Source organism: Balaenoptera borealis, assembly GCF_965194805.1.
Source record: "Balaenoptera borealis genome assembly, chromosome: X".
NCBI lineage: Eukaryota > Metazoa > Chordata > Mammalia > Artiodactyla > Balaenopteridae > Balaenoptera > Balaenoptera borealis.
The window spans coordinates 28422055-28442461 of record NC_138881.1 but is presented as its reverse complement, the minus strand read 5'-3'; the positions used below and the strand labels follow the sequence as shown (position 1 = coordinate 28442461).

The 20407-nt window shown below is 35.9% G+C and overlaps 1 protein-coding gene across 8 annotated transcripts in view; it reads left to right on the top strand.

Annotated features, from left to right (window-relative positions):
* DMD (dystrophin) overlaps positions 1-20407 on the top strand; it is a 2485149-nt gene that overhangs the window by 1676531 nt on the left and 788211 nt on the right. For all 8 annotated transcript variants that reach the window (XM_082378022.1, XM_082378021.1, XM_082378025.1 and 5 more), the window contains one exon: positions 19048-19212. In XM_082378022.1, the coding sequence (XP_082234148.1) occupies positions 19048-19212 (165 nt within the window). The remainder of the gene's footprint in view (positions 1-19047; positions 19213-20407) is intronic.

Sequence of the window (20407 nt, the reverse complement as noted above, 5' to 3'; positions counted from 1 at the left end):
TCCCTTCATAACTAGGGTTGCAAGAATTAGCAAATGGGCAGAAGGCCTGAATAGACATTTTTCCAAAGAAGACACACAGATGACCAACGGGCCCATGAAAAGATGCTCAACATCGCTAATCACTAGAGAAATGCAAATCAAAACCACAAGGAGATATCACCTCACACCTGTCAGAATGGCTATCATCAAAAAGTCTATACATCATAAGTGCTGGAGAGGGTGTGGAGAGAAGGAAACCCTCCTATACTGTTGGTGGGAATGTATATTGGTGCAGCCACAGTGGAAAACAGTATGAAGTTTTCTCAAAAAGACTAAAAATGGAACTACCATATGATCCTGCAATTCCACTCCTGGGTGTATATTTATAAAAATTAAAACCCTAATTCGAAAAGGTACATGCACCCCAGTGTTCATAGCAGCACTATTTACAATAGCCAGGTCATGGAAGCAACTCAAGCGCCCATCAACAGATGAATGGATTAAGAAGATGTGAGCTACACACACACACACACACACACACACACACACACACACACACACACACACACACACACACAATGGAATATTAGTCAGCCTTTACAAAGAATGAAATTCTGCCATTTGCAGCAGCTTAGATGGGCCTAGAGAATATTGTGCTTAGTGAAATAAGTTAGAGAACTACAAATACTGTATAATATCACTTATATGTGGAATCTAAAAAAAAGATAAAACGAATGTATATGCAAAACAGAAACAGACTCACAGATAGAAAACAAACGTGTGTTTACCAAAGAGGAGAGGGACAAATTAAGGGTATAGGATTAACAGATACAAATGACTATGCATAAAATATATAAGCAACAAGGATATCTTGTATAGCACAGGGAATTATAGGCATTATCTTGTAATAAACTGTAATGGAGTATAATCTACAAAATACTGAACCACTATGCTGTATACTTGAAACTGATTCAGTACTGTAAATTGACTATACTTCAACAAAAAAAAACCTGGAATGGCCAAAAACTTCATTAGGGCTAAAAACTTTTCCATAAGATGTTACGGAAAAACCCGAACGAACTTTCTGGCCATCCCATAGAATAAAATTATAGAAAGCCCAGATTTTTTAGTACAAGTATGTACCAAATGCTACCCCTAAATATCACTAAAAAGTCTTCATTGTTTATTTGAAATTCACACTTAAAAGGACATTCTGTTTTTTTATCTGGCAACCCAAGTCATAAGTAACTCTTTGCTGTTCCCTACATACTGTGAAGCTTGGGCCAACATCCCCCCTTTCATGGGCTGCCCAAAATGGCTTTTGCTACTTTAAGCATTGACACACAACTCAGATAAGGGCTCCTCCGTGAAATTATCCTTTCCCTCTCTGCCATTTGTCTCTCCATTCTCCTTCCAGGTGACATAGGCCCTCCAGACTCCATGCCTTCAGAGTGCTTTGTGTCGGTCTTCATTAAAGTACCCATCACCTGGTAATTTAATTATGTGCTTAAACGCCTGTCTCTTCTTCCTGAATAAGTGCTCATTGAAGGAAGGAATGATTTACCTAGCTCACAGTTTGGCATATAAAAGGCCCTAAATATTTTTTTCTTTTAGCCATTAATCAATCCAACTGTTGTTTTGAATGACTGAAAACAATTTCAAAACTTTTTTTATTCATGATTCACCTGTGAAAAATATAGAGATTAATGCAATCTAGAATCCTGAGTAGCTATGTAAAAGTGATGATAAAGAGCGTGACTTCAAGTTTATAGTTCTAATTCTAGCTTCAGTTTGTACAGACACGTTAGAAAAAGTCACAGTGTCTTTTGTTTTAGGAGTCTCATCACAATGAAAAAATAAAGACATTCATCCAGTAGAGGTGCTCTAAGAGGCAGCTGTGTGTGTGTCTCAGAAGAGTTTCTAGCTCACATGTAGCCTCTGGGGAATGAATTGGGAATACAGAAGCTAAGAGCAAGTTCTGCATTTGCCTGTCCAAGGAACATTTCTTTCCCTTTGAGTTCACAAACAGTGTCCTGATGCCCCAAGACTTTGGTTTCCTTCTGTATCTCAGGACTTGAGATACTCTGGATTTCCCTAACTCAGTCCTGAAAGTGGTAGCTTCCAAGACCTGACAATGACTGTGTCTCAGATCTCTGTTGGAAACCAGTGCCTAAAATGTTGTCAAATCATCAGGAATGTAGCTGCAACCTTAGCCAGAGCCAGGAAATGCACCTCCTGCACCAGCAAAGCCCTTGGGCTGGACAAAATTGTTGGCCATTTGGTGTCGGTCATTGCACTAGATCCATTACACAGGTTTTCTGGCAGGAATCCCAGCTTTGGAGGAAAGATGTTTAAATCCTGTAAATAAATGACTGACGCACCATAGCAGTTGATTGTGTTAAGCCTGTATCCAAAATTGCTTTGTTAGGCTCTATTATATTGCTCATTATCTTACTGTGAGGAAGATTAAGCTTACATCTGCCTCGGGTGACAAGGTATCCCATTGTCATGGGATTTTCCACATTTTAGGCCTATGTCACAGGCTTCTAATAAACCCTCAGAGAACATCTTTCGTATTTGTGTGCATCCAGGTGTCAGACCGACACAGTGTTTGTCTCCTTTAAAGTCAGCGACACACTCAGGACTGTGTACATTTCTCTGTTCTCTGCCAGAGGTGAAGTTTATTCATGAAACATGCAAGCTAGAGAAGGCACCTCAGAGCTAGTCTAATCCAATCTCTGCATTTTTCATTTGAGAAAATGGAGTTCCCAAGATTTTCATTGAACGACCCCAGATGATGCAAATAGAGGCAGAGGTGATATTAGGACCTGGGTCCCCTGACTTCCTCCTATTGTCCTCCCTCCTCCCCATGCAGCATTGACTCAAACTCCCTGACTCACTTCCCTTTCCCAGTCACATGCCCCTCTCGCTCTTTCCTCCCCTGGGTTGTTGTGCTGCTCAGCCCTGCTGCACGGGAAGCCACCACCGTGCTTCCTCATCTGAGATCCAGGAATGGACCCCTAGTCTGTATCTCTCTCCCCTCTCCTTTTCCCTTTCTCTTACATGACAGTAACATTATCCATGTATAGCTGGTCCTTTGTTCAGTACCTTCCCCCTCAGACAAGAAGTTGATGAAGAATAGAGTTGCATGGTATGCAGTCTGGGGACCAAAAAGTTAGGACAACCAGTGATGTGCAAGTGAAGCTGTACAGTTCTAGTTTCCAGGCACAACATGGTTAGAAGACAGTCCCCAGAGGCCTTAGCATGTGTGCTCAATTAAACATGGGGGCCAGAGAACAAGGAGATGGAATTAATACACTTGAGGTTGCTTCATCCCAATCAGTGTAGGAAATATACTGGGGACAGCTGGAGCCTACTGAGGCAAGCTAGTGATTGAGTGCTCCTTCATACCGCTTGCTTAAAATATTTCTTCAGCCTTTATTTAGCGGAGGCAAGAAAAAATTAATTTTTTATTCATAAAAATACTTTACCTCTTATTTTTCTTAAAGTAAGGAATTTAGTAGATTTACTTAAAGTCACATGCCTTATTTTACATATATGGATTGTCTTTCATTTAATAGTTTTCTGCCATTTCTAGATGCATAACACTATTCTATGCCCGTGCTGTCCAACAGAAATATAATACAAGGCACATATGCGATTTTAAATGTTCTAGTAGTCACATTAAATAGTATAAATAAACAGGTGAAATTAACTTTAGTAATATATTTTATTTAGCTCAGTGTATGTAAAATGGTATCATTTTGACACTGTAATCAACATGGAAATATTAAGATATTTTGCATTCTTTTGTTGCACTAAGTCTTTGAAATCCACTGTGTATTTTACACTTACTCCCTATCTCTATTCCAAATAGCCACATTCCAGGTGCTCACTAGGCACATGTAGCTACTGGCAAGCATGTTGACCAGGGCAGTGCACTGCTCATCAAGGCTAAGAGTAACTTGCAGGATATAATAACAATATTTTTTAAATTTATTTTTCTGGCCTTTATGTTTGTACCTCATTTCCATTTTTTTAAGTTCTTTATTTCGTTTTCTTTTGCTTTTTTTCTGAATCACATAAGCAAATGAAAGGAATTTAAATAATAATATAGCTAATTCCATCTTGCTGAGCATTTACCACATGCACTGTTCAGGTTCCAAATTTCCGCTAACTGCCGTTGCAGGCTTCAGGTAGCTGTTCCCCGCTGGATGGCCAAGCCATATCAGACGTTTGCACATACTGACCACAGACTTCCTCAACAACAAGCCAGGAGGATTGTGGATTTTTAATCATTTCCAACGGAGGTTGCTGTCTTCATACGTTTTCAAAGTTAGGTGAAGAGTTTGCTGAGGAGACGTGAATTAACGGATGCTACATTTTTAAAGTGTTTTTTAAATTTACATTGAACCGCAAGCACCTCCCTCACCAATGCACCCCTTGAAGCAGCTCTGGGAGACAGGCAGAGAAAAGTACTAGAGGTTAGAAGTACTGGAGGTTGAGCCACAACTCCTTGGTCATCTAGAGCAGGGGTTGGCAAACTCTGTAAAGGTGCAGAGAGTCAATATTTTAAGCTTTGTCGGCCGTAAGGTCTCGGCAGCAACTATTCAGTGCTGCTTTTATAGTGCAAAAGCAGCCATAGGCAATATGGAAACAAATGGGTTTGGCCAGAGTCAATGAAAAATTAATCAATAGTCAATCTGAGAAAGAAATGAACATTTTTTTTCGAGCTAACCTGAGGATTATAGCTCAGGAGACAGTCTTTCAGAGAGTTCTGAGAATGGTTGCAAAAGAGGTAAGGGGCAGGGGTTGGGCGGGGGGTGGTGAGCCAGTATATACGTGATTTTGATGAAGGGGTACACGCATTCAAGCACACATCTTGGTAGAAGGTTATTGCTATTCACAAGGAACAGATATCTTAGTTAATGGTTTTAGTGCTTTTCTAAGTATGGGAAGATGCAAGAAACTGGGCTCATAAAATTTTCTCCTGAAAGTATCTAACTATATAGGGGCCATTTCTGCCAGTTTTCCCCAAATGCCTCATCCTGATCGTCACCCTGAATTCCTTTCAGGGTACTGTAGGTCAGCGACTGCAGTGGCTAATGACCTGATTCTTGTAGAACTGGATGGTCGGCAACATTCTTTATTTTACAGTCCCCTCTCTTTGGGTCTTAATTTCAACCAAGTTTTGGGAGGCGTTTCGTGACCAATTTATCCCACGGTGCCAGGAATGCTTATTCCCAGGTCAGGCGAGCATTTCGTTGATAGGCCACTTAATGTGCTATTGCTGGACTAGGTCCTGTTAATAGTAGCCAACAGCCTCTGGACCGCCTGTTTTACTAGTCTGTCGTGGTCCAGGAAATGGTTTCCTCTTGTTGCTTCTTCCCATATCTAGAGTTACAGTATTGCAATGATTGATCTTCTAGAACTGTATATTGAGTCAGTCGTTTCAAGTCGCTAAGTCATTATTGTTTTCATCTGAGGCTCAGTCACACATTTGGTAATACAAGAAACAATAATCCTGTAAAATAGGCAGAATACAAGCACTGTAACTAGTAATAGTAATACGGTCATAAGTAAGTATTTAAGCTAAGAACTTAATTAGGTGTAGCCCAGTATCTCCCCAGGTCATGTGACCCAGTCTGTTCTACACCAACTACTGTCTTTAAGGGAAATGAGATACTGTCTTTGTACATAAAGTTCAACAAAGATGTCTATACATACAGGCAAGTGATGGCTCATCGTGACCCCTTACAGGATTGAGAAGGGAATGTTATCTTCTAAGGAGTTATATGGCTGGCACCAGAAAAAGGAAAATGGATCTTTATGGTTGAGCAGGTATTTCTGCCATTGGGGGGGTCTGGTTAATGCATAATTCAGATGCACAGTGAACGCTAGAGAGGAGAGAGGAGGACCAAATGGGCAGGGAAAATTTTTATGTTTAAATTTTTCTTGTCTTGCCTTAAAATATGAATGTTATTTCATCATCAGGTCCCAATAATATTTTATTCATGAGCACAAATTTGAATTTTATTTAATTTCATTTAATTTTCATGTATCATGTGTCTTTTGATTTTTTGTCAGTTATTTAAAATGTATAAAACATTCTTAGCTCTCAGACTGTGCAAAAATAGGTGGGAGCTGGCTGTGAACCACGAGCCGTAGTTTGCTGCCCCCTGCCCTGGGCCCTTGTTGAAATGGGCTTAGAGCAAAAATCCTGGCAGAAAAGTTAATTGTTTTGGCCCTGACTTCTGCCCAGGTTTCTTGGTTTTTTCCAAAGAAATCAAATTTTCTTGTCTTCTTCAAATTCCTTTCTGTGCTCTGTTCTCTTCTGACTACACAAAGGGACCCATCCGCTTTCAGGTTTTATTCTCTTTCCTCATATTGTCTGCACACCTAGTAAAACTTCAACCTGCCATATGCCAGTGACACATCCTCCCATTTTTGTGTTCAAAACCAATAAACTCCCTCCTTTAGTATCACCATTTCCAGGAGTAACTATTCTATATCATATTATTATTTTATTTATCAGTAAGATTAAAACTCCCAGGGGCAATGATTTTCTTCATTGTCAGGCATGTTCTATTTCGTGGGTAATGCAACATGCATTGACTTCACGGTATAAATAACAACAATGCATCAATTTGCAACAATGAGAAAACATAAATGTGAGTTATGCAGATTATATCATTTGTTACAAAAATACTTTTTAATCTTGATATTTTTAAACATCATAATAAAATGAGTTCATTCAGAAGAGGGCAGAGATAGGACTCCTTTTCAACGTGCTGAATTTCTTTCTTTAAAGGAATGAGTTTTGGAAAACAACAAACATTCTAGCCAGAAAATGTTGAGATGAAAAACAGCAGTCCATTGTCATGTCAGCAAAACTATCAAACGTGTTTATGTATTCGAACACTCCTGGATTAATTATTTTCTAAAATATTTTGTTCTGCTTTAAAACCACGAGGATTAATAAGTCTTTTAGATGCATCAGTCCCGAAGCAAGTACTGCAGCATTGCTTGTAGCGCTGTCCAAAATAACTTTTTGCAGTGATGGCTTTGTTCTCTATCTGTGCTTTCCAATTCTTTGTGGATTTTGAGCACTGAAAGTGTGGCAGGTACAACTGAGGAACTGATTTTTAAATTGTATTTAACTTTAATTGATTTAAGTTTAAAGTTATATTTAAATAAAGTGGTTTTTATTTTTATTTTTTAATTTCTTTTTATAAATTTATGTATTTATTTATTTATTTTTGGCTGCATTGGGGCTTCGTTGCTGCATGCGGGCTTTCTCTAGTTGCGGGAGCGGGGGCTACTCTTTGTTGCGGTACGCAGGCTTCTCATTGTGGTGGCTTCTCTTGTTGCAGAGCACGGGCTCTAGGCGTACGGGCTTCAGTAGTTGCGGCACGTGGGCTTCAGTAGTTGTGGCTCACGGGCTCTAGAGCGCAGGCTCAGTAGTTGTGGCGCACGGGCTTAGTTGCTGTGTGGCATGTGGGATCTTCCCGGCTCAGGGCTCGAACCCGTGACCCCTGCACTGGCAGGCAGATTCTTATCCGCTGCACCACCAGGGAAGCCCAATAAAGTGTTTTTTAAATGAAACTTCTAACTTCGAAAATTGAGGATAAGTGATTATGCAGTGTATTCCCCCCCCCCACTTTTTTTTCTCTGAAGTGCATATTCTGGAATACAGTGATTTATATAAAATTAACAAAAAAGAAGACTGATTTTTTAAATGCTATTATTAAAATAGCTAATTTTAACTGACACCTCAAGGACTATCTTTAAAATATTAAGCTATTATAATTTGCTATGATTCTTATTCCTTGGGTAAAATTACACAGATCCTGGCTTAATTTCCCATGAATTTTGGTCAAATGAAACTAAACTAATGAACAAAACAAACAAACACCAAATAAAAAGCAGTGTTTCCTAAGAATCCGAAGGACCTTTTTCTATATCAGCCAGGCTGCTGCTAAGGTCTTTTAAGCAAATCAGAGCAAAGACTGCTGATGTGAAAGACTGTGAAAATCAAATAGCTCTTCCCTTGTTTTAGAATGAGTATGGGCTAGGAGAGAGGGGGAAAGAAAAATATGGGGTTAATTTGTAACAACACATTCTGTGGTGTGCATGTGTCGTTTACATTTTAACTTCTTTGTGAGTTTTATTGTCCTTAGGGTTTAAACAGTATATGATCAAAATCACATTATGTAGTAAAGAGTGGGTGGGTAGGTGGATAGTTATGTGTGTGTAAATCCCTATAAAATCCATTTAGAAGATAAATGATAGCTATTGAAGTTTGGACAAATCAATTTCACCAATTCGCTTTACTTGTCTTATGCCTGTGGGTGCCATTATAGGGCTTGTTGCCTAACTTTAGGGGAGGTTCGAATCAAGGTGAACAGTCAAAAAATACTTTCCATGAACTATGTGTATTATTAAGGATTATTTTACCATGAAGTTAGTTGCTTTTACTGCAAACTAAGAAATTAATGAACACGAATACTGCCTGTGAACACCAAGGTTTATTTAAAAACCAATATGGGTTTAGTGTGGTAATAAGGGCAGCGTTCTCCAAGGACTGCAAACCTGTTTATTGTACATCAAACTTTACTGACTTTGAAATCTCCCTAGAAATGTTCACTTACCTCATCATGTATTATGCATTTCAGATCTTCAGCAATAATAACAAAATTCAGGTCTGGTAATGGAGTGGTTATGCAATGAAACTAATATACACTGTGATTTGATACAGGAGACTTCACTGTTACTTTCACTTAAAACTAGAAGCAGTATAGGAAATATAGATCTTTAAACATTGTAAGTAATAGCCACACACTTTAAAAAGAAAATCCACTTACTTGTAAAGTAACATCCCAAGAGTTATGCCATTGGGAGGGCGACCGTCCTAAAAATGAATTGTAATTGGTCACTTTAAAATTGTATATGGATTTATAATTTTAAAATGTCTGGTGGCATATAACCATAATGTATATTTTTGTTTTATATTCATTATTCTTTTATTAAATTTCCAGAGGGAAAGAAAATAAATGACCTCCTAGTGAGAGATATTTTACCATGAGACCACTTGTAAAAAAATAATTGAGTTTTGTGCCTGAGAATATCTTTCCTAAGTTCTGGTTCTCTAGTAGCTTTAGTTTATTGAGATAGAAAGATATGCAGGGTGAAATGAGGTCTCCAAATATTTCATACCAAATGTATTTTATCCAAAGGAAGGTAATGGTCTACATGAATTATGTAATTGGTAGTACTAAATTTTGGAAGTTTAGAAAACTTCCAAGAGAGTAGTTTTTAAGATGCCTTCAGAATGCACTGTTACTTAGCTTTTTTCAAGGTGGATGAGTATTGGCAGTGAAGGTTTATACTTAGTCATACAGTGGATGACTTGAATCAACTAAAAAGGCAGTAGATTTATGGATAGTTTATAGGGGAATGGCCGGAACAAAAGTAGTTACTAGGTATGTCATCACTGAATTAATTGAATGTTCCTGCGAGTGCTGTAATTAACGTAAATCGAGTCTTGTCTCTAGCTCCAGAATCCATGACATCAGTATAGCTAACAAGAAAATACGTCAAGATTTGAGTCTTCTACGTGTGTTCCTTAATCCTCTTGACTTACCAGATCCTACCCTTTCATACTCTTGTGTTCCCCAAATCACATTTCACCAGAGCAGCTGCCAGGCAAGACCTGTTCTTGCTGTTCTAGTGAGCTTGGGCAATTCACACTTAGACTAGAACAAAAAGAAGAGTTAGAAATGTGACATATGTGAGAACATAAGTACTTTGAAGAGAGCTCTGCTTTTATTTGTCAGCTTTGCCTTCTCTCTTCTGTGTCCTATTAGCAAAAGATTGATTGGTTTGTGTGATTGTTCATTTAACAAACGTTATACCATGTAAGGGAAGGTGGTCGGGGTACACAAATATATAAATTCAGTTGTGGCTGTGTGTGTGTGTGTGTGTGTGTGTGTGTGTGTGTGTGTGTGTGTTTGAGCTTTTTTGGAGAGGTAAAGGAGGAAGATACAAGTTGAAGGAGAAGAGTAAAGTAAAGAAAGAAAGCAATAACTGACTGGATCTGATGAAGTAGCACAGATAATAAATGCTACAGAATTTATTAGAAAGAATAATTATTTCCATCCAGAGGGATCAGGCAATCTTCTCTGAGGAGATGGCAATTTCATTACCCAAAACATGAAGGATGGAGAAGAGTTTTATATGTGTCAATTAGGAAAAGAGATAGTTTATTGAGGGAAAAGAAGACATTTTAATGGTAGAGTGGACGATGACCCGGAAACAGAAGGAAGAAAAGTCAAGGGGCGTAACAAGAACAATGAAGTCGCCATTTTCACCAAAATGGAGTTTTGTAATTAGAAAGATGTGAAGAATGGTAGTCAAGGTCAGATTGTTGCAAGCTATTTTTTCAAAAGGCAGGCTAAAGAATTTGGAGAAAATTGCGAATCAGTCCTATGATTTAAGCAAGAAAATGAAACAACGAGTGGCAATTTTGGAAGTTGAATTTGGTAGTTGCAAGGGCAATAGGACTTTATCATCCCACATATTTTCAAAGTTATGAAGAAATTGTAGTAAGATCCAATCAGTAACTAAAGGAATTTATTTCAGGAAATTCTGTGAAAGAAAGTGGACTTTCTTTTGTACTCGTATCAGTCTGTTTTCTCAAAGTCATACAGTAAAGGGAAAGGGAGAGAAAATAGTACAGTGGTTAAGAGCATGTGCTTCTAAACTTCACTTTTTGGGTTCAAATCCTGGTTCAGTTACCTCTTATTGGCTGTGTGACCTTAGGCAAGTCACTCAGCCTCTCTGTGTCAGTTTTTCATGTGTAAAATGGGGACAGTAGTAGTACCTACATCATAGAGTTGTTATTACTAAATGTCGAGATATCAAAAACACTTAGAATAAAGCTGGGCACATTGTTAAGTACTGCACAAATATTCTGTTTCTGTAGAAGAAGTGCACATGTGTACTTATGTAAAACAGTCATTTTCTTATTAAAAAGCAGTACATATTCATTGCAGAAAAATTAAAAATGCAACCAAGAAAAGGCAATCTGTTAGCCAGAAATTGCAACTGTTAAACTTTTGGTACAGTGTACATTTTTCCATATCACTAAATATTTATCTACAGCACTTTTTAAATGGCTGCAGAGTATTTCACTGGATGGATGTCCCATAATTTTCAACCCATACCCTATTGGTGAGCATGTAAGCTATTTTAAATGTTTTGCATCTATATATGAGGCTATGGCAAACATTCTTATAGTTGAATATACGTACACATCATTGTCACCTTAAGATAAACTATTAGAAGTAGAAATTGTGGTCAAAGTGTAAGAGTGTGTTTATATTTGGATATGTACTGCAAAAGCTCTGCCCCATTCACTCCCAACCCCAACCCTCAGGGATATTCCAACGTGCTTGCTTACCAGCAGTGTATGAGAAGGGCCAATTCCCTGAACTATTGTTATTGTATGATACCACCATTTAGTAATAAAAGATAAATTTTTTTAAATCGTTGCCAAATCAATCAATTGATTTGAAGCTCACTGTCTGAGTTTTGTTCCTGTAGTTCCTAGTGAAGGTAAACAGTTTAATAGACTTATAGGTACTGTATAGCACAGGGAACTCTGCTCAATATTCTGTAATAACCTAAATGGGAAAAGAATTTGAAAAAGAATAGAAAAAAATACTTATACGTCAGTTATAGTTCTTTCACGAATTGTCTGTTTCTGATCCTTGTTCATTTGTTTTTCATTTGAGCATTGGTCTTTTTCCTATTGATCTATGACAACAGTTTTATCTTAAGAGTGTCTGTGAAATTATATAAGATGTATTGTTTTTGGTTTTGATTTTTCTTTTGCTTATTTGATTTTTTATGTTAGAAAGTTTCATATTGTAAATTGAAGTTGATCTCTTTATGATTTTTAAATAAAAATTATAGCATTTACATCAAAAGTAAAAGAACATTTTTAAATGAATAACAAATCTACCAAAATATAGAAGTTACTTATTGCAGTTATATGAAGATCATTTAATCATGACTTTGGATTAATCATAATCTAACAATTTATTCAATAAGCAATCTAATTTATCTTGTAGTCTCATATAATAGTCATGAATTAACAAATATCAAATAGTAGTTCTTCTGTTTTCAAAATATGTTTATATTTGAAATACATTTCATTTATATTGTTTTATATTAAAGTTGACATCTGAATGTGTATCTCATTAGTGATAATGCGAATTAATGGTATAGACTGTTCTCACAAAAATGAAAACTTTTGAAAAGTGTGAATTTTAATACTCCGTTTATCAAGTAATATGTTAGATTTGGAAACATAGCAGAACATATGTTTTGGGAGGGAAGAGAAAAGGGAAGAGTAGAATTTGGAGTCAGGAAAACCCAAGTGTTTAAAGCCAAGTTTTTTTCACTTACTAGTAAACTTAGGAATATTATTTATAGTTTTGAGCCTTAATTTCCTCATGTGTTAATTGAAAGGAATGAATACTTTTAAGGCTTTAAAGATATTTTCATGAAATCTTTTAAATTGAAGGAAAAGAAACGCATAAATAAGAAGTGCACAAATAATAACAATAGAAGTTGATGGATTTTTTAAAAAGTTTTCATGCCCATGCTCCTAGCACCCAGATCAAGAATTCGAACATTACCCTAGGAGTCTCCCTCATGTTTCTTCCCAGTTATTAACCCTTTCCCAGCTACCACCCTCACCCAAGGATAAGTACTTTTCTGATTTCTAACACCTCTATTAGTTTTGCCTGTCTTTGAATTAATATAAATGGAATCATACAGTACCTGTATATGCTCTTATGTTTGAATTCTGTTCATCATTATTTTTGTGAGATTCTTCTATGCTATTGCAGGTACCGTAGTCTGTTTTCTTACTCTCTTTATAGTGTCCCATTGTGTGAATATACCACAGTTTATCCATTCTACTGTTGGTAGGCATTTGGGTTGTGTCTAGTATGAGGCTATTATGAATAATGCTGTTATGATGTACATGTCCTTTACTGCATGTATGTGCATTTTTCTTTAGGATATACTTGAAATAGAATGGCTGGGTCATAAGATATGTGTGTGTTTGGCTTTGGAAATACCACCAGTTTTCCAATGTAGTTTACCAATTCACTCTCACCAGCAGTGTATGAGAGTTGCAGTTGTTCCACATCGTCATCAAGAGTATGTAGTTTCATTCTTTTTCCTTTTAACCATTCCAGTGAATGTGAACTGGTACCTCATTGTGTTTTTATTTGTGAGCATCTGATAATTAGAGCCATTTTTATATCCACGTATGTGAAGTTCTTGTGCAAATCTTTTGCCCATTGGGGGGAAAAAATAGTTACCTGTCTTTTTCTCATAGATGTCAGAGTTCTTTGAATACAGCTTCTTTGTCAGATAGATGCATTGTGAATATCTTCTTCCAACTTAGGCCTTGCTTTTTTCTCCTAACGATATCTCTTGATGAATGAAGTTCAATATGTCAATCTTTTCCTTTATGGCTAGTGCTTTTTATATCTTATTTAAGAAATAATCACTTACCCTTAAATCATCAAGATATTTTCCCATGTTTTCTTTCAGAAACTTTTATTGTTTACCTTTTACATTGAGGTCTACAGCAATCTAGAATTAATTTTTTTGTGTATGGTATAGAGTAGGAGTCAAGAGTCTATCCAATTAACCTGGAACCATTTATTGAAAAGATCATCCACAATCCACTTAACTAAAGTGGGCACCATTGTCATAAATTAAGTAAATATATGTAGTCTATTTGTTCTCACAGCCATACCACACATAATTAACTATAATAAATATTGATATCCGCTTGTAAACATTCTTAAACTTTGTTATTTTTCAAAATTGCCTTGGATATTTTTGGCCCTTTGCATTTCCATATAAATCTTAGAGTTGTTGTGTCAATTTTTATTAAAAACTAGCTGCTGCAATTTTGTTAAGGGTTGCACTGAATTTACGCACGATTTGAAGAGAACTGATATTCTTACAGTATTGGAACTTTTAATCGGTTCCTTCAATTGGCTCCTTCCAATAGAGGAACAAGGTATATTCCTCTTTTTGCTTAGGTTTTCCTTAATCGCTCAGTAATGTTTGTAGTTTTTAGGGTAGATGGCTTGCTTTTTGGTATGAATTACCAAATTACTCCCTACAAATGTAAGAATTTATCCTAAAATGTAAGAGTGCTTACTCTACAGAATTTTGACAAATAACCTTTTTAAAAAGCCAATATAATAGGCAAGTGATGGTATATCATTGCTGTTTTAATTTGCATTTGATTGATTACTTAGTGGTTGGACTTTTCTCTTGTTCATTGGTTGTTTGCATTTTTTGCCAAATTCCTGTTCATATTCTTTATCCAATTTTCCAGTAGATTTTCCATCTCCTTTCTTTGAAAGATCTTTTTATATGTGATAATATTACCCTTTGTTTGATAAATGCTACAAATATTCCCAGTTGTTGTTTGTTTTTAGTTCTGCTGCCTTAATTTCTAGATGAACAATACAAATGTTATATTTAATACTTTATCCACATTCCTATCACTTCTAAAGGGCTTCCCCATACCAATATTTCATTCTAGTTCTGCTCTTATTAATTTTTTTACACCTAACACTTTAATTTCTCTAGAATATTTTTGGTGTAAGATATGAAGTTAGTATTTAGTATCTGTTTAAAACAGTCACCTCTATTTATCTTAATGCTAAAACTTCTACACATTTGAAATTAAAATTGAAAAACTGAAAGTAAAGGAAACCTAATCTTGTGTGAAATTAGGTCAAGATTTGGTTAGATACTAAATTAACACATAAGGGAACTGAATGTGTTTAAGTGTCTTCTTTCACCACAGGGCACATGTTGTATGAAGAGCATGGTTTTTTAATACTTAAAAAGATTATTAGGAAAAATGACACATTTTACTAGTAAAGTGTTTCTGTCCATATTTTGATAAGAATATGAAGTAGTAAATATAACAGTAAATTTCTTTAAAACACATAGAAACTGACACAGAACTTACTCTTATTTTACATCATAAATTATTTGTATCTGTTACCTTTTTCCATGAACTATGTAGAAGAAACCATCAGTTCCTGAAGGCTGTTTTGAAGGGCGGAGAGGGAGCACAGAAATTATGTGCTAGAAGGTCTGAAATTGCACCCTATCATTAACTAAGTGATGTTGTCCTGGGAAAATAATCAGAAGATTTTTGACTGATGGCTTTAGACATGTTATATCCTATTAATCATGATTTGTTATTAAAATATATAAAGTATAATTTCTCCCCACTACTTTTTGGTGAGAAGAAAAGCTAGTAGTTTTCCTTTGTAAATTAACTTATATCTTTGCAAAGGTAATACATTTATATTTTTCAAAAATTAAAAAATATAGTGAAAAATCCCCCACCCCATCTACCATCTGCCCTACCATCCCCAAACATTGATTTTAGTTCCAGAAATATACCTACAAGATGAATTCCTAGAAGTAAAAGTTCTGGGTCAAAGGTTATTTGCATTTGATAGATATTGCCAAATTGCCATCCCATTGGCCATGTGTAAGAGTCTGAGTTTTCCACAGCCTTGTCAGCATAGTGTGTTTTTAGACTTGGATTTTGTTATCAGTGCAATAGTTGAAAGTTTTAGATCTCTCATTGTGGCCAAAGCATAACTTCTTTTTGTATGTTTAAAATCCATTTGTGTTTTTTTTTTTTTGAACTGCCCTTAAATTTTGTCCTATTTTCTTTTTGGTTGTTGGCCTTATTCATATTAATTTGCAGATGCTCTCTTATGGGTTAGGAAAATTAATATGTTATCTGAGATGTCTGTCACGAATATTTTCTTTCATAATTTGTCATTTGTCCTTTAACTTTGCTTTTAGTTTTCTTTACCATGCATAAGTTTCTGATTTTTATATAGTCCAATTTACTAATATTTTTGTTTTTTAATTAAAGCTGTTTAACCTGAGGATAAAATTACATTTTTTTTTATGTCGTTGACTACTCTGGACATGTATTGCTTCTTACATTGAGAAAAAAAGAAATTAATCCTGAATCTGGAAATTGTTTTTCTTTCATTCAACAGATATTTATTGAAGACCTATCATGTGTAGGAACCTAGTCCATCCAGAAATTAAATGTAAATAACAAATTAAATAGTATAAAGTAAATGCTATGATAGTGGGAAACACAAGGTCTGTGAGGCTGTATCTAATGTAGGTATCATAACTAAGCTGAAAACTACGTGTGTCATTTAATTATTCCAGATGTTAGTCAAATCTCACCCATTGTACTGTTTTCTTTCGGGGGTTGTCCTATCTCTATAACCAGGAAGGGATGAGTTAGGAGGATGAGAAGGAAACCAACAGGCTTCGCTAAAAGTTATCCAGATTTCTGCACTTATATATAAAGCCTAAATGAAACGTGAACTATTTTGTGATCAGATATAAAAATGAGTTTGCAACTCGATTTTAGAGATTTTAGGAATGTATGATGACTATTATTTCCAGTAGCTTCAGAATCTAGAGGCTCTTAGATGCTGTACATTGAAGCAATAAAATGCTTTTTACATTTACTTGTGAGTAGAAAATGACCCAATAAAAATAAACTGTTTAGGTCCCTCCTTATAAATGCTGAAAAAGATAAGTTGGGGGCATTATTAGATTATATATTATATGCATGGAATTATATTTGTGATATCAGCTATAACACACTCACATACGCATATTGGATTGGCCAAAAATCCGTCTTACAGAAAAACCCGAACAAACTTTTTGGCCAATCCAATATGTGTATGTGAGAGTGCCACGGGAAAACCCAAACGAACTTTTTGGCCAACCCAATACATGTATAAATATAGTTCAGTGCTGTAGATGTCCTTATGGGTTAGAACTCATGAAATTCAAATAGGCCTTCATCTAATAGTATGTTTACTTGGCTTTATAGCAGGATACAAGTGAGACAAAGCAGGTGCAGTATCATGATTCATTATTCATGGGCAGACATTCCATGCTACCCACACACATTGCTTCTTTTGACTCCTTATCCACACAGGGAAAAGCTGCCAGGGGTGAAAGCCAGAGTTTGTGCAGGTCACTTTAAATAGAAGCCACAGCCTCTATTTCCCTTCTGTCTTTTACTCCATTTTAGTCATATAGGCCCAAGGTCCTAATATCAACTCACAGCTTCTCCAATCCAGGCATAGTTCCATACAAGTAAGCCAGCCCCAGCATTTCCCATTCATCTTAAAGTTAGTGTCCCAAGGAAACATTGTTGTGGGAACCTAAGGTCAATCCCAGGCTGGCCTGCATCAGCGCAGGCTAGATGTTATCCCTTTACTCATGCATTTGCATGCACTTTACAAAATATATACAAATGTATTCACAATATATTTCAAAATACATGTTGTCCACATATAATAAGAGCTTATATAATGTTCTTTCCCCTATAAATTAATTGATTGGTTATTTTGTCCACTAATGTATCTCCTTTTCACCCCACAACTCTTGGGTCCAAATAAAGAATATAATGCTCACTAGTTAGCTCTTTTAGAAGTTTCTGAAACGATTGGTCCAAAGTATGGGGCATTGTTTAGATGATGTGCTACTATAGTAGTATGCTTATCTAGTTTACTTTTAAAATGTTTTCTATTATTACTCATAATATCATGATAATATATAATAGATGCATATTGTAACATTTGTGTTCATATTACAATGTAATATTATATTTATATTATTAGTAGAGTATAATTAATAATATCATAAAGAGTTGCCATTGCAAGTTCACACTCTTTATTCCTGCGTACCTGTTTTAGCCCTTGATAATCTGAAGAAAAAGGCTTTACTCTTGCTTATCTGTCTCTCTGCATACACTTGAGTTGGAGCAATAATCACTAACATTGAATGATTTTATTATCATTCACTATCATGCAGAATATTGCTGTAAACTATTTACATGGATTACTTTATTTAATCCTTACTCTGACTCTATGAAGCAGGTACTATCATTGTCCTCATTCTATAAGAGAAGGCGTTGGGAGTTAAGGAAAACTTGGCTAAAGTGTTAACAAAAGGGATGGAAACATGATTTTTTTTTTTGGCCGCGGGGCATGCGGGATCTTACTTCCCAGACCAGGGATCGAACCCATGTCCCCTGCAGTGGAAGCACAGAGTCCTAACCACTGGACTGCCAGGGTATTCCAGAACCCCAATTTAAAACCAAGCAGCGTAACTCTAGACCTCACAATGTTGAACAGCATACAACACTGCTTCCCAAGTTATTTACGGTTTTCAACCAGGGATAAAATTATAGAAGGTTATAAAATTGGGATAATAGTATCTGTATGATAGAGTTGTTGGGAAGATTAAAGACAATAAACGTGAAACTTCCAAACACGGTTGCTTGGCACATAGTAAGCCCTTAATAAAAATCACTTATAATCATTCCATGATAGTTTATACTCTAATTCAGATGTTCTTTTTACTTTTCATTCCAATCATCTGATTCTGTTTTACTTGGTTATGCTAGAGCTCGCAAACTACAGATCACAAAAATGCTTACCTCACCAGTCTTCTTTGTACATAAAAGAATTTCCTTGTACAATTTTCCTTAACATAAAAGAAAGTTAGAAACAAGTACAAAGGCAGAGAGTCTGGCATATAATACACAAGACACCATTATGTTTAATGAATGAGTGGGTAAGTGAAGAATACACTTCTTTACTTTCGTCGGTCGGAGTTGGGTGTGCATTTGTGTGGGTGTGTGTTTTGTATTTCAATAAAAGGCTTATTGTCTTCAAAGTATAGAATTTTGGAAAGACTATTAATCAATGATTTGTAATACATGAATTAAATCCTAATGTGTAACACATGTATGTAATCAATATCATGCTGTTAAAATACCAAATTCCATAAATTTCTATAACATTTCATAACAAATAGCTTTTGAAAACATTTCTTGTTCCTTTTTTTTTTTTAAATCATGAGACTCTTTTACTTTGTTTTTCCCTATAGGTTTCTAGAGTTTTACCTGAGAAACAAGGAGAAATTGAGGCTCACATAAAAGACCTTGGACAGCTTGAAGAGCAATTAAATCATCTGCTTCTGTGGCTGTCTCCTATTAGGAATCAGTTGGAAATTTACAACCAAACAAATCAAACAGGACCATTTGACATTAAGGTAAAGACTCTTTGCTCTAAATATTATTTTTCAAGAGTGGCAATATCACTGAAATAAATTTCTCATTTGTTATCATCATCACCATCATCATTGTTGTTATAACGCTAATAATAATTATTATTACTTGAGTAGCATTTTTTGTTTTTTCTTCTGGCATTTACTAGCAATGATGTTTCATTGAACTCATATCACCAGAATGTCTTCATTATACCTGTTACTACGATCCATTTTCCATCCCTACTTGAATTGTACTTAATATGTTTGTAGACTCCTTATCTAAAACTGAAGTCATTTTGGAGACTAAGTGCCTACAAAGTGAAGTATAGACTCCTTAGTAGACATTATAAAACCCTCTCAGACTGACTCCAGTTTACCTTGGTATCCTCTTATTCTGCCAACAATCTCCTCTTGTACTCTAGATACAACAAATTATATAGTTATCTTTATATGCATGTGGTTTCATGCCATGTCTGTGTTCTTGATCTTCTCTCTTCTTTAAATGACTTCTGTCTCATTTTTTGGCATGATGAATTTTCCTCCATCCATTAAGACTGAATTCAATGTCATTGCTTCTTCAAAGCCTTCTTACATACCCCTAGTAGAGTGAAAAACCCTTTTAGGATTGCTTATAAACCTCTGTATCCATCTCCTATAGTCTTTGTACGTTGGTTGACACTTAAATTTTAGAGACCTGAGTACCTCATCACACTGTTCTTTGAACGCACAAGGCATCTTCTTACTTACCTCCCTGTCCCACTCATTTCTGAACACCCCCATCCCAGGGCTCAGTGTATGGTGGGTACTTGTAAGCATTTTTAAATCAATGAATAAAGATGTTAATGAGGCACCCAGAATGGTAATGAGATGCTATAGGTAAGCTTAGGGCTCCAGACAAACATGCCAATTGGACACCACCAGCTCCTCCTCTTAGTGTCCCTGTACGCATTGATTGTTCCTATCTTTTCTCCCTTCCCAGGAGCCCATTTCAAGGATTTGTCCCAATATAATTCCCTTTGTTTTGCATCTCCTATGGGCCAACAACATTAAGTGGCCAATCACATAAACCAATTCAATTGAAAGCACAGCCTATTAATTAATGTAATGATGGGTAACTTCAGACTAAATAAGTTAAATAATATCTTTGAGAAAAGTTTTTTCTTTTAATTCATTGACCCAAATTATTCAATTTATTTGC